The 14421-nt window shown below is 26.8% G+C and overlaps 1 protein-coding gene across 1 annotated transcript; it reads left to right on the forward strand.

Annotated features, from left to right (window-relative positions):
- The first annotated feature begins 5430 nt into the window (after nt 1-5430).
- Nucleotides 5431-8025, forward strand: LOC111290409 (putative inactive poly [ADP-ribose] polymerase SRO5). Its single transcript, XM_022881701.2, has 5 exons — nt 5431-6299; nt 6422-6663; nt 6785-6921; nt 7009-7104; nt 7665-8025. Exons 1-5 carry the CDS (start codon nt 5767-5769, stop codon nt 7749-7751), a joined length of 1095 nt encoding a protein of 364 aa, XP_022737436.1. The 5' UTR covers nt 5431-5766; the 3' UTR covers nt 7752-8025.
- Nucleotides 8026-14421: the final 6396 nt, after the last annotated feature.

Below are 14421 nucleotides of genomic sequence, written 5' to 3' on the forward strand. Positions count from 1 at the left end.
TTAACTATCAATATTTTGTATTAGAATATTTTCATTATTTTTAGTCTATTTCAAATAAAAAATAAAATAGAAGTTCAATATATCTACTTTTAGTTTGAATAAATGAGAATTTATATATTTCAGCATTTTCTATTATTTGTCAATGATTATATATACTTATATTTCATAATTTTTTATGGTATACAATATAACTTAATATTAATAACTATATAAGAATTTGTTGGTTTTTTAACTATAGAAAATTAGGATATTATTGATGAAAAATTTTATCGATATAAGATTATTTTTTGCTGGTAAAACATTTATCAATGAAATTTATCAGTAAAAATTTTCATTAGTAGTAAGTAAGTTAATAATAATATTTCATCGATAATTTTAAAATTTTATCAATAATTATAAACGCATAATTCCGTTGATAATATAATTATTTTGTCAGTAAATATAATTAAATAAAGTCAAAAAATTTAATCAAAAAAGATAAAATTTCATCGATAAATCATTAAAAAATTGTCAGTAATTCATCAAAAATTTGTAGGTAATCCTAGATAATCCGTTAATAATTCGTTGATAATCCATCAATAAAATCTGATTTTCATCAATAAAAGTAAAAATTTCGTTGATAAAATTTAAATTTTGTTAATAATTTAATTAATTTTGTTGATAATAATTTAAAAAATCTTTAAATTAAAAATAAAACATACGTGATTCTTTTAAAAATTTATTATTTGTCTATTTTTCATTAAAAGCATAAAAATCAAATTTACATATTATAAAGTTAAATTCATATCATAATGTTCAAATCCACAAAAAATCTAAAACAATCCAAATTATAAAGTTAAAACCCATAAAATATAGTATTTAAAAATAACACAAATCATCATAATACAAGTTTTAAAAACTATAAAGTTAAAATTCATAAAATATAATTATAATAAAATATATATTTTTATATATCCAAAGGAAGGTCAGGATAGCATACCCTAAACCCAATTATAACTTAATCTAAATTATTCAAAGATGCAAAATTTAACTCAATCTTTATTTAATAAATGTATTGATTAGATCGTGGCAAACTATTTTGTTATCCATATATCCATTAACTATTTCTTTATAAATTTATATAATAAAAAATTTTAAAACAAATAAAATGACTAAAAAAAGAAGTCAAATGCGATAATACATAAATTTATTAAATTAAAGTATTAATTAATATTTTTTAATAAAATATATATATAAATAAATAATTAAATATATATCTTTTTATATATAACAAGATCGAAGTCTAATATTAAAAATTTTATTCTTATCCAAACTCAATTTAAAAAAAAAAAAAAAACTCAATGGTGAAGCTAGGGTAGCAGGCAGAAACCATAGCCCCTTAAAAATTTTCACCTCTTTTATGCTACAGTACCCAAGCTCACTAAAATATTACTTTGGCCCTCTTCTCATTTGAAATTACTATTTGACACCCCATTTACTCAATTCTTGCCTTTGCCCCTGAATCAAATTATATCAAATTAAAAAATGATCACTAATTAATTGAATTGAGGTGAATTGAAACTCATGAGATTTGAGTTATTTTGTTATATGTATTTTAATTAATTTTTTTATTATAAAATTTATTAATAAAAAACTAAAAAAATTAAAACAAAAAATCAAAACCCCTAAAAAATCAAAAATTAAAAAAAAAAAAATGACACATACAAAACACCCTAAGTTTACCTCCAACTAAACTTCACTTTCAAAAAAATAAAAGAATTCAATTAAAAAAAAAACTAGATCCAATCTTTTATTTTTAAATAAAGATATCTATGTTAAATTGATGCGAATCAAAATAAATTGAATATAAATTATTTTATTATTTTATATTTATTAATTTTTGTTATAAAATTTATTTAATAAAAAATAAAATTTAAAAGTAAAAAAATTTTAATAAAAAATAAAATAAAAGCAACAAAAAAAAATAAAAATTTTAAAAACAATAAAAAATTAAAAAAGCCATGCGAACACCCTCTCTTTCTTTATTTTTTTATAAAATTAATTGTATAGATATATACATTTTTTCTAAAAGAATTTAAAATTCTTTTTATATTTTCTATTTCTTTCCTTGCCTCTTTTCCATTTTATACTTTTTTTTCCCTTTTGCTTATTTCTTTTCCATTTTCTTTCTTATTCCTTCAATTTCCCACCCAATGCCGGTGAAAATCTTATTGCCGAAGTCACTTTCCGATGCAGCTTAGGACAGAATCCGATGCGCAGGGTGCCGGTCTTGGCTACGACGGAATATCCGGTCGTTAGCACACTAGATCTATGCTGCCAGCGCTAAATCTGGTCCCTTGAGCGCCATATCTGGGCTGCCAGCGACTGATTCTGGCTGATAGTCTGTCAGATCAATGTTGCTTGTTCCTTGTGACCTAGAATGGCTATTCGCATTCTTCTACAGGTGCATAAAAGGGTAGTTCCAAGTTTTGGTTTGCACCTAACCTATCTGGCCGACTGCCTCAATGACTAGCTTTTTCCTAAAGACACAAACTGTTGAGTAGGTATGATAGCTATGTGGCTTACGACGAACAGAAATAAACCTAGAGCCCCAATGCTACTGCATCACCAAACACAAGATGATTTCTTTGGGATTGGACTGTTGGATTGCATCACCTAAAGAATTTGGTCAGAACCATGATAAGTCAACAATGCCAATGTTTTTCTCCATCCCCATTGCTCAAAATGCCTCTTGTCCCTTGGAGACTATATTAGCTAGTTTTGTTAGGAACACATTGGGAACGATTTAGTTTTGAACTTAGAAGGCTCATAAATTCATTTGTTTGAGTTCCTATGATAAAAATAAATACAAGTAATTGCAATAACTCTGTCAATTTTGCTACCAGTGGTTTAATTTATTAATCAAATATTAATTTTTAATTTCGATAATCATAATTCAAATCCTAGTAATTTAGAGTAAAAGAAGGAAAAAAAAAACTCTCCTTCTGGTCCTGTTTACACATTTGTATGAAGTTTACTAAGCCCATGATCTTTGGTAATACGAAGTGTATATTAAGCCCATTGGAAAAAGTTCATTAAGTGAATTAGCCCGAAAAGAATGTAAAATTGACTACCCAAACCTGCAAGCCTTAAGTTCCACCTATTATCCGCAAGTAGGAGCAAGAAGAAAGTGGAAGAGTTCAACAGGCCTAGATGGCTAGGATTGAAGGTGCAAGAAATAGAAAATATGAAGATAAAAGGGATTCCACAAGCTAAAGGAGAGAGAAATATTTACTTTTAGTTTTTATGTTTAATTTTCTTTTGTGTTCAACATATATTTATTTTTCAGTTTAACTTAGTTGTTATTGATAAGAAGTTTATATTTCTTATCCCTCCTATAATTGCTTAATTAAAATAATCATTTGATTGAAGTCTAAGTTTAAATTGATTTATGTTAAAATTTAAATCTTAATATTTACTTCTTTTTTTTATTTAAAACTACGACTCATTTATATATATATATATATATCCCAACACTAATATTGCATTAGGTTAGGGTTCTAGATGATATTCTCATCTATATTCATAAAAAGTAGTTACATTGAACATAATTCCCTTTTTAAGCAAATTAGTCAATTTATTATCCCTAATCTATTTTTTATCTTTTCTATAGGAAAGAAATTAACTTACAACAGTAGAATATTTTAGTTTTATATTTTTTAATTATTAATTTTAATATATTTAAAAGATAAATTTATTTTTTTATTTTTTATATTTTAAATCTATTAAAATTAATAATTAAAAAATATAAAACTTTTTTTTTTGTATAACTTATTGCTTCTGACAGTTGAAGAACTAATCCTACCAAGAAAATTTTACTATAAGAAAGGTGGGTTTGAACAGAAATAACCTAACTCCTCCCGAGGTTGAACAGAAATAGCCTAACTCCTGCCGAGGTCCACTCATCGATGACGCAAGAAATTAAAAAACAAAGAAATCTGATGTCGGTTCTTTAGGATATTCCTAAAAAATTCAATGAAACACCAATCTTCAATACCATGTGCAACCAAAAGTCATAATAATACTTATCCAAAACCAAATTCATAATGATAGACATATGTAAAAACCCTATGGGAAATAAAATAATTTTTCCTTGAAAAAAACACTCAGTCCCAGATTCATACAAATCAACGTAAACTAATTAAATTAAAAATAAGTCTCTCAAAAACTTGATTCAAGATTTTATTATTTGGGTTCTTATTTATTTAGAGAAAAACTTTGTGATATTGGAATTCACAATTATGTATATACTTTCTTGCTGTCAAATGCAGCTTGGTGGTTCGCATTTTAGCAGACGCAAGTCGTCTGCGGATGATCGTCGTCCCTGATGTTTTTGTATGTTTTCGATTGGATTGTTCAATAATATTAATACAATACAAACAAAACAAAACATTATAAAATAATAAACCTAGAATTCAAAAAATAATTGAAGAAATTTTAAGTAAACTGCAATAAAATGATATTTCAAAAATCAAATTAATAAACTGCCATCATTGAAAAATTAAATTAATTCAAATATCAATTTGCCACTACCCTTTAGGCCCTTGAGATGGAGAATCCAATACTCAATTCTAACTTCCAAACAGGCTTTTTCTTCCTCTCTTGTACAAAATTACCAAAATGGCCACTCGCCTTCAACCCTACCTTTACTCTAGGCTCTCTAATTTCCCAAGCGGTAACCCACCTCAGGGTGGCCACTGCAGCGTATCTATTAATGTACCATTCGGAGAAGTAGTCCGGTGAGGTTTCCATAAAATTGAGATTTTGAATAGGTGTAAAAAATGACGTTATTATATTCTTTAAAATCAAACTAAAAATCTTTAAATTTTTGAATTCTTATTAAAGATGTCCTTACGTTATAATTGTAACTCATTTTGATTCATTTAATCATTTGGATTTCCTTTTCTTTGACATTTCTTTATCTACCTTAAAATGTTATTAACCCATTTAAAATATCATAACATCCCATGTGATAAAACAAAAACAATTTAATAAAGCTTTTCAAACAGGGGACTCTAATTGAAAAATTAGTCCAATAAAATTACGGCACCTGTCATGCCAAGTGTCAACTTAATAGAGATTGGGGGATAGTTTTAATAAGTATAGATTGTATTGATGTTGCTTGATCCCAAAGCCTAATCCAGTTGCAAGCCTATTTCAAAATCCAGCAAGCTAGGGAAGGAATAGCCGCCTCTTTTATTACCCAAAACGACTGGCTTCCCTCTCCCATATGAAAACAATAAAACAATTAGCGGCCCATCTGATCTCACCCGCCCACCGCCTGTCTTTCCTTCCCTCCTCCCCAAGTTCTGAAAAAGTCGGTTCCGTTAGTTTCCCATTATATCTGTATATAAACAACTCTCCCTCTTTTTTTATCGTTCTCTCTTCTCCAAGCAAAGTAACCCCCCTTCTCCTTAATCCCCTATTTAACTTCAAATTCTTTCAATCTTTTCTGTTTCTTCTCTTCTCTATTATTTATACCCCTTCCGAGATGTATCATTAGTTTCTTCTTTCTTTTCTCTTTTTTTTTCCCCCAATTTTTCTGGCTTCTTTGGACTCGTTTTCAATAGATTCTTCTCGTACATATTGTCTGTTTTCTTTTTCTTCTGGCTTTATGTTATAAGGCATAGATTTTTCAAATTTTTAGTTCTTTTGATTGTAAATCGCTTTAGCTTTTGTTACGCGATCTGTTTTTTTTTTTTTTTCTTTCTCTAAATTATTGCTATTATGGCTTATAACCAAAACCAATACAACCATTTTCCTTCTTTCCAAACACAAGGCTCCGACAGAACTCAGACGGTTACTTCAAATTCAACTTCTTTAGAGGCATCAAATGATCAAGAATCTATTATTTCCGATTGCGAAAGCTGCGTTTCTGGTCCCAGTTTTGATCAATCTTCTCTGTTTAACAATGGGTTGATTCGGTTATTCCCAGGGGACAAAGCACATGACCTTATCAAGAAAAGGTTTCTTTCCAATTTGGGTACTATGGCGGCTCATACTAAGGACTTGACAATCCAAAAAAACGCTTTTCTAGGTGTTACTTGGCAAGCAAGGCTACAATCTTTCGAGATTTTCATCAAAGCAATGGAGAAAAAATGTGGCGGTGACGCCAATGTTAAGTATGCTTGGTGTCCTGCCACTAGAGATGAGATTTCTAAGATTGTTGATCATGGTTTTGGTCATTGTGGAATGCCTGAAAACAGTGGATTGTATGGTTGCGGCGTCTATCTTTCCCCCGATGATTCTCCCATGGACAGGTAAAAGCGTGATGACAAAATCATTTGCTGTTAGTTATGTTCTTATTCTGTCGCTTCATTTGATAAAGACATGGTTGGGTTATTATTTGATATCCATTGTAAAATTTATTGTTTTGCTTTAGTGTGAAGAATGCAATGGTTGATAAAAATGGGGTGCGGTATTTGATGCTCTGCCGCGTAATATTGGGGAAGTCAGAGGTGGTGCAGCCTGGTTCCAAGCAATGTCATCCAAGTTCAGATGAGTTTGATTCTGGTGTGGACGATTTGTCGTCACCAAAAAAGTATATTTTGTGGAGTACACATGTGAATACTCATATCTTGCCAGAGTTCATTTTGAGTTTCACAGCTCCTCCTTCCGTTAAAGGTAAGCAATCCAAAAACTCCTCTTTCTTTTTCTTTTTTCGACTTTATGGCGTTAAAAAGTTTTGAAAGTCAAAGGCTGAGGATGTTCAGATTGATTTTGACTTTGGTTGCTTATTGTTTAGGGTTCCTTGGGATGCAAGATAGGTTGAAGATGCCAACTTCACCTTGGATATCATTTCCAGCTCTTATATCAGCACTTTCGGAGTTCTTACCTCGGACTTCTATCAATTTGATCGCCAAGTATTATAGAGATCACAAGGTAGGTTCTGTTTATTTGGCGTTTTCAGTTGTCTTGTTCTTTATTTACAAATTACAATCTAATGTTTCTATAAATTTTGTTATGCAGGATAAGAAAATATCAAGGCATGAACTGATACAATTTGTAAGACAAATAGCAGGAGACAAGTTGTTGATGGCTGTCATCAAATCCTCCAGGACCAAGGTACTTATGACTGTCCATCTCTAGAGTTGTATGTATTTGTTTGTTTGTTTTTTGTTTTCCCTTTTATTGAGTAGCTATTTATTTTGTTGAGAAAAAAGTGAAATAAATAGGTTTCTTCACTGTTTTGGTTCTTGCACGTTGCTATGCTTAAATAAAGGAAAAGAATAATTTCTATTTTCTTGTTCAATACTGTCAAACACATATCATTGTCCTTGTCGTTTGACTCAATAGATCGATCCATGAACTGTCCTTTGTTTCATCTATTGGAAAACCTTATTTAGACCCTTTCTGCCTCATTGTTTTTTATGGGCAGTTGGAGTAATCTTTGATGGATATGATATAAGAAGGGGGGAAGAGAAGAGGGTTGTATAGTTTTATTCTGTAACATTAGTCTTTTGTATTGTTGAAGTCAATTCCGCTGCTATCTTCTAGATTGAGGAATCGGAATGGAACAAAAAGACTTAATTGTTATTTGTTAAGGCCTTGTCTTTCTACGCAAGTTCAATTTACACTAGGAATTTTTCTCACTGTAGCGAAAACATTTATGTTGTGCTTTGCAGCGGCCTTTTTCATTTAGCAGCATTCAAGGAACAACCGAGCATGGATCCAGGAACACAGTACGATATCATCAGAAGAGAATTGGATGATTTGTCTCTATGGAAAGATAATGTTGCAACCACTGAATGGGAACGCTAGTGAGCCTAGTGTGGAATTAGCTATCTGTTTTCTTAAAACTAGAGGCGGAATGTTTGCTAGTTTCTTCCTTTCAAATCACACGAGTGGTCCTGTTTTTAGTTGTTGATTAAGGAAGTTGTTATTGTGGTTTTAATCGACTTAAAAAGAGTTATAATGTCCAAACTTAGTTCAAAGAGCAAATTTTGCAGGTAGTTCAGCAATACAAACTCAATTTACTTCTTCAAACTTAGCTTCGAAAAATCATTTATATGAGCTATTCGATCTAAATTTGAAATGATATAAACATAAAATTATTTGAGCAACCCTGATCCGAAGTAATATAAACAAAATTCTAAAACTAAATATTCCGTAATTAAATTATAATACAAAATATTAATAATTAATTAAATTAATTTTAAAATTTAATAATTTAGATTAAAATATATCAAAATTTGATAGCTAGAACCTAAATAATTCAAATGATTCAAATATTAAATTTAAGAAAAAAAATTTTAAATAATTAAAATATTCACATAATTTGAATAATTCGAACCAGATTCCAAAATGAGCAAAACAAAAGAAATCCATTTAAAAACTACACCTGATCACTCAATTGGCATCTAAAATTGTAACATCGTTAAGAGGAGCCATTAAGTATGTGACATGGTGGTCATGCAAGGAGTTGACAAGTTAATTTTAGGTGACATTATGTTTACATGAAAAAATTTGAAATAATTTTTTACCGTGGTGATTTTTTTCAAAAAATTGTCCTAATTAATTATTATTATTATTATTATTATTATTAGCAATTTTCCCTTTTTTTTTTTAAAAAAAAGTTCACTTGAAAACAAAGTGAAAATTCGTTTGTTAGTTTCTTGTATCACAGTTAGACATTTATCTTCACGATATTGTTGATTATTTTTAAATTTAGCACATATATGAGAGTGCATGGATTAATTAATCGAAATTGATATAGAGACATTAAAATGAAAATTCACTCTTATTACATGGACTAATCAAGTACTTATGCAGCTAATCTATCCCTCACTTTGCAAAAGAAAAACAACGTAATCTTGGGACTGTTGAAAACAAACAATTTTGCGGTAGGGCAATTTGATTGATATACCATATTTCTTTGATATTATTGCTAACTAAAATAATTTTTCTATCCTAGCCAAGGATTTTTATTTTAAAAAAAATTAGGATTAATAAGTCAAGAAATAGAGTTTGTAAACTCCATAAATGAAATTATAATGGATTTGTATTACCAACGATCACATTATTTATTATCTATTGATAAAGCATATAACATTTAATTTTAGTGATCAAAATTTAAATACTAATAATTTTAAATAACAAATAACAAAGGCGAATGGTCTTGCACATTTATTGATATTTATAAAGTTTAACCAAAAAAAAAAATCTAAAAACTCCAACACCCAACAATTAAAAACGAAAATATGGTAAGTACCCAAAAATGCAGTTTGAGATTTTATTGCCGGAATTGCAAACTGGGTGTTTTGTATATTATAGCCCAATGCTAAAGCATTTGTGGTCGCTGCCTTTGTTCACATTTTTTTGGATACAAGTTCAAGCCCATACGAGGTGACCCCAAACCAAACTCAGTCATTCTCTGATTGGATATGAGCACAATTTTTGGACACCGTGTTTTTTTTTTTTTTTTCAAAGGAAATCTGTTCATTATATCTAATAAATCTAATGTATTAATTTTGTAGAGAAGGGACTATGGAGGAAGGTAAAGTTGTTTATGTGCTACCTCATCCTTCCTTCATATTTATTTATTTATTAAATTTATTTTTTGTTTTTTATATGTGTATTTGATTTTTTATTTATATTTTAGTAAATAAATTTTGTAAAAAAAAATTAATAAAAGTAGAAATGACAAAAACAATCCATGTTCAATTTATTTTGATTCACACAGTCTAAAATAAGTATATATTTTTTTTTTCAATGGAGATTGGATAGTTTTTTTTTTTTTTTTTTGAAAATGAGATCGAATTAGAGATGAATTTGAAGTGTTTCACTCCATCTTAGATATTCATGAGGCATCTCTCCTTTTGTGTGTATGTGTGTTTTTTTTTTTTTTTTTTAAAGTTTTTTTTTTCTTTTTTATTTTTTATTAGATAAATTATGTAATAAAAAAAATCAATAGAGATAAAAATGATAAAATAGTTCATATCCAATGAGTTTTGTTTTGTCTCAATCCAATTGGTATGCTTTATTTTAATTCGAGATAATCGGATTGAGGTTTTTTTTTTTTTTAATTGAGTTGAAGTAAAAGTAAAATTTTAGGTGATACATGTCAACCTTATTATATATAAAAATATACACTTTATTATTTATTTAATTTTGTATTTATATATGTATTCTATTAAAAAAATTAGTTAATACTTTAATTGAATAACTTCACGTGTGGTTTCTTTTTGTTTTTTTTAAATTTTATTTTTTTTATAAATTTTGTAAAGAAAAAGCTAATAGATGTATGGATGACAAAATAAAATATATTCAATGAATTTCGATTCATCACGATCTAATTGATTTTTTTTTAAATAAAGATTTGGTTAAGTTTTATCTTTTGAAACAATTTGAGTTAAGTCGAGATCAAAATTGAGGTTCTCTATCTCGATCTTCCTCAGGATCCATAAAATGATATATTTTATTATTTATTTAATTTTTATTTATATATATGTATTATATTAATAAACTTATTATTTAATATTTTAATTTAATAAAAAAAACTACATTTATATATAATTAAATGATAATTTATATTAAAAAATAAATACATTTATATTTGTTTATATGTTATTATTCATTAAAATTTGATATAAAAATTTTACTTCTCTTATATTTAAAACATAATTAAAAGAAAAAAAAAAAACTCTTACAATTGAATGTGAATCTAATTCTAGTTAGTATATAGGCTTGTATTTAGGAGGCATAGGTTTAGGGAGGTATCTTTATACACTCTATTAATACTTGTCCTTTGTGGTCTTTTTGAGCTCCAATATGGATTGGTATCAAATCAAACCGCATAAGTTTTTGACTAAAAAAACCATCTAACTTATCAATAGTATGAGCTATTGTATTAACTTCACGGAATGCATGTCGGAAAGAAAATTCCCCAACTGTTAAGCTAATTCCTTGATATCCTTCACAATTCATCATGCTTGATTCATCTTTTTACACTTCATAAATAGCCTGAACTGAATCCCCTCCATAATAATTATGGATAGCAACAAATCGGGTTGGGTTAAATTTTTGTTTATCTCAATTTTTATTTGATATTAAGTTATTATATTTTATACTTGAATTCAATCATATATATATATATAATTTACTCTGACTCATATTTAATTCAAAATTAATTTAATGATTTTAATTTATGTTATATTCATAAAAATATTATTTTAAAATAAATTATATCTTAATTATATATAAATATAATATTTTATTAAATTATTGTTTTAAATTAAGGTATTAAATAATATTTATAGATATTTAATTTTGTTTGAGATAATTTCATCTTGTTCAATTTTGATTTTAGTTCATATGTATCAATTTCAAGCGATTTGAATGTTTTAATTTGACTTCGTTTATTTTAACGTTATATTAAATATTTAAAATAATTTTACATGGGTTGAGCCCAATCCAATTCAAATTTGGGTCAATTGGGCTTGAAGGCCTAATAATAATTTGAGTCAATATTTCAAGCTTGAAGTCTAATTCTGGGTTAAAATTCAATTTTGGTTTAAATTCATGATAATTTCATTTGGCTTTAGAAGCCAAAAAGCCAATAAAAGTCCATATTCAAATTTTAAAGCCTAGAATCTAAATGCATTTTCTTAAGAGCAAAAATAAAATTAAAAAAAAAAAGAAGAATCGGCTGCCAATTTGCAACGTCTCCTTCATTTTTCCTCTTCTGAAAATTTCATTTTATCTTCTCTTAATTTAGCCATTATGTTTGTTCCACTAACTTATAACATAAATTCATCAAAGACACTATGATAAAAAAAATCCAACAAACAACAAGATCAATAGCCATTGTTGCATTATACAACTACATTCCAAAATTATTAATCAAGCAAAATTAACTTTTTTAGGTTTGGAATGGTGTTAAAATGCTTTAAGACAATAAAAAAAAACACGGAATTAATGAATAGTACATAATTAACAAGCAAGAATTCGGAGACTAAGAAACCTAAAAAAAGAAACAACTCAAGCCATCACTACTAAACTAACCACCAACACAATCCCATAACCACTTATAGCACCCATCAATCCCCACTTAAGAATCATACCCTAACAACTTCCATTCATAGCCCCAACACCTAGCTAAAAGATACTATTTAAGTTCCCAACCACCCTCGAAAACCTCTAACATACACTACCTAACACAGCCCAAAGAAATACAATAGACTATCCACATTTTATGACCCGAACCCTGAAATCATAACACCCTAAGAAAATCAAAAACATAAAAAAAAAAAAAAAACTCATTCCTCATTGATCAGTGACGAAGCATAAGAGAGAATTTGATTTTTTTTAAAGAAAAAACTTAATGAAAGAAAAGAAAAGAGGGATAAGGTGTTTGTTTTGGCTAAAAGAGAGAAAAAAAGAAAGAGGAAATGAAAGAAATGAGAGGAAGGAAAAAAAAAAAAAGAAAGAAGGATTGGTGACTGGAAGGAAAGAGAGAAGAAAAAAAAAAGTTGACTGCAAAAAAAAAAGTCTGATTCGATTAGGGGAAAAAAGAGAAAGAAAGAAAGAGGGAGAAAATACGAAATATGAGAAAAAGAAAGAATGAAAAGTAAAAAAAGGAAAAGAAAAATGTTTGAAAAGTCAAAGTTTGGAGATTTAAAGAAAAAAAGAGCAAAAAATCAATCAAGTCAGCTTGATCTGTGATCAAGACCCAGACTAATCGACCTTTGAATGGCCATATCCAAGTTAGTTTTAGTATAGAAGCTTGGTTTCTTGAGCTTAAGTAGACTTTTTGTTTTAAACTTCAACTTATTTGGTATAATTTTTTTCTTTTAAACTTTATTATCATTATTCTCATATGTATTTTTTTTTTCTTGAGCATGTATATGTATGTCAAATTATAATAACATATGTCTTGGCTAATAAAAATTCAAAATTTTATGGTTGAAATTATAGTATTTATTTGTAAATGAAGAAATTACAATTATTATTATTTTGAAAAATATGGAGGTGATGATATTTTTACATAAAAATATGATTTTGGAGTTTCTACCTAAATATTTAAGGGAATTCAAATAATTACTTTTGTAGAGAAATATTATCTTAATTTTTTAAAAATATATATGTAAATTTTTCCGATAAAGAATTATGTTTTAATTTCACTTAGATATTAGAGATTTTAAAAAATATAAATAAAAATAAATAATTTTAACACCAAAAATGTAATTGTCAACATGAATAAAATCTATTTAAATAAAGTATAATTGCATGTTCATATTGTCACATATACATTTCATGCTTTAATCATAAATGTGAAATAGTAAGGAATCAATTTCAAAAAACTTTTTATAGGAAAAAAGAAATAATGTTTTAAAAAAATGGTTTTGAAAACTCTATTTAGATATTAAAAGGAATTCAAATCATTTTTTTTTTCTAAGGAACATCATTTTCATTTTTTTCAAAAATAATTATGAGAATTTCTTAAATGGATGATTAATTTTTTAAAAGTTCACCTAACTATTGAGGTACTAAAGAAAATTTTTTAATTAATATAAAGAATAATAATTAATAAAATTTCTTTTATCGCTAAATATTTTTTAAATAAATGATAAAAAAATAAAAAGAGATAAGATTAAAGATACATAAGGTGGAATCAAATTAATCACTTACATATTTTAATTTATATTTATATAATTTATTTGCATCATGTTACATCGCTTGTATTTTATCTTTGTCAAAAAAATATAATGTAATAAAACGTGGTTTTGAGAGGTTTTTGTAGAAATAAAAAAATTAATATTCCTAATTAAGTAAAAATAATTTTTTGGGACTCTACTTAGATATCCAAAGGTTTCTAAAAAATTATTTTTTATAAATGAATATTACACAAGATTTCAAAGATTATTATGAGAGTTTCAAGAAATATTTTTCAAAATTTTACTTAAATATTAGAGAATTTAGTAAAATCTTTCAATACTAAATATTGTTATTCTATTCTTAAATAAAAATGCTTTAAAAAATAATTTTTGCAAAAAATAAATGAAATTATGGGAATTATTTTAAATATCTAATTAAGATAATTTTTTATCAATATTAAAAAAACATATGATCAATTAATATCATTTTAAAACGAGCATCATGAAGTGCTAATCTTACCCCATGAGTAATTATATTCCTGAACCCAAATTTATTTTCACAGACCAAACAAAAATTATCTTTTTAATAAGTTTTAATTAATTTTAAAATTTTATTAAAAAAATAAATTTTTAGGTGACTAATCATACATACCGAAAATAAATTACTGATGACTACTTTGATTTTTTTTTAATTTTTAAAATTTTCATTTAACAATTTTCAAAACCCTTATAATAATAATTTTATTAATATATATATATATATATAAATATAAAATCAAATAAATAA

Source organism: Durio zibethinus, chromosome 11, assembly GCF_047325235.1.
Source record: "Durio zibethinus cultivar Kanyao isolate XHJ-2024 chromosome 11, ASM4732523v1, whole genome shotgun sequence".
Classification (NCBI taxonomy): domain Eukaryota; kingdom Viridiplantae; phylum Streptophyta; class Magnoliopsida; order Malvales; family Malvaceae; genus Durio; species Durio zibethinus.

Bases quoted from the DNA above. Each gene is read 5' to 3' on its own strand.
- LOC111290409 (XM_022881701.2), top strand. From the start codon at position 5,767: ATGGCTTATAACCAAAACCAATACAACCATTTTCCTTCTTTCCAAACA. The intron at 6,300-6,421 runs GTAAAAGCGTGA...GTTTTGCTTTAG, and splicing joins GATGATTCTCCCATGGACAG to TGTGAAGAATGCAATGGTTG. The intron at 6,922-7,008 runs GTAGGTTCTGTT...TTTGTTATGCAG, and splicing joins AGTATTATAGAGATCACAAG to GATAAGAAAATATCAAGGCA.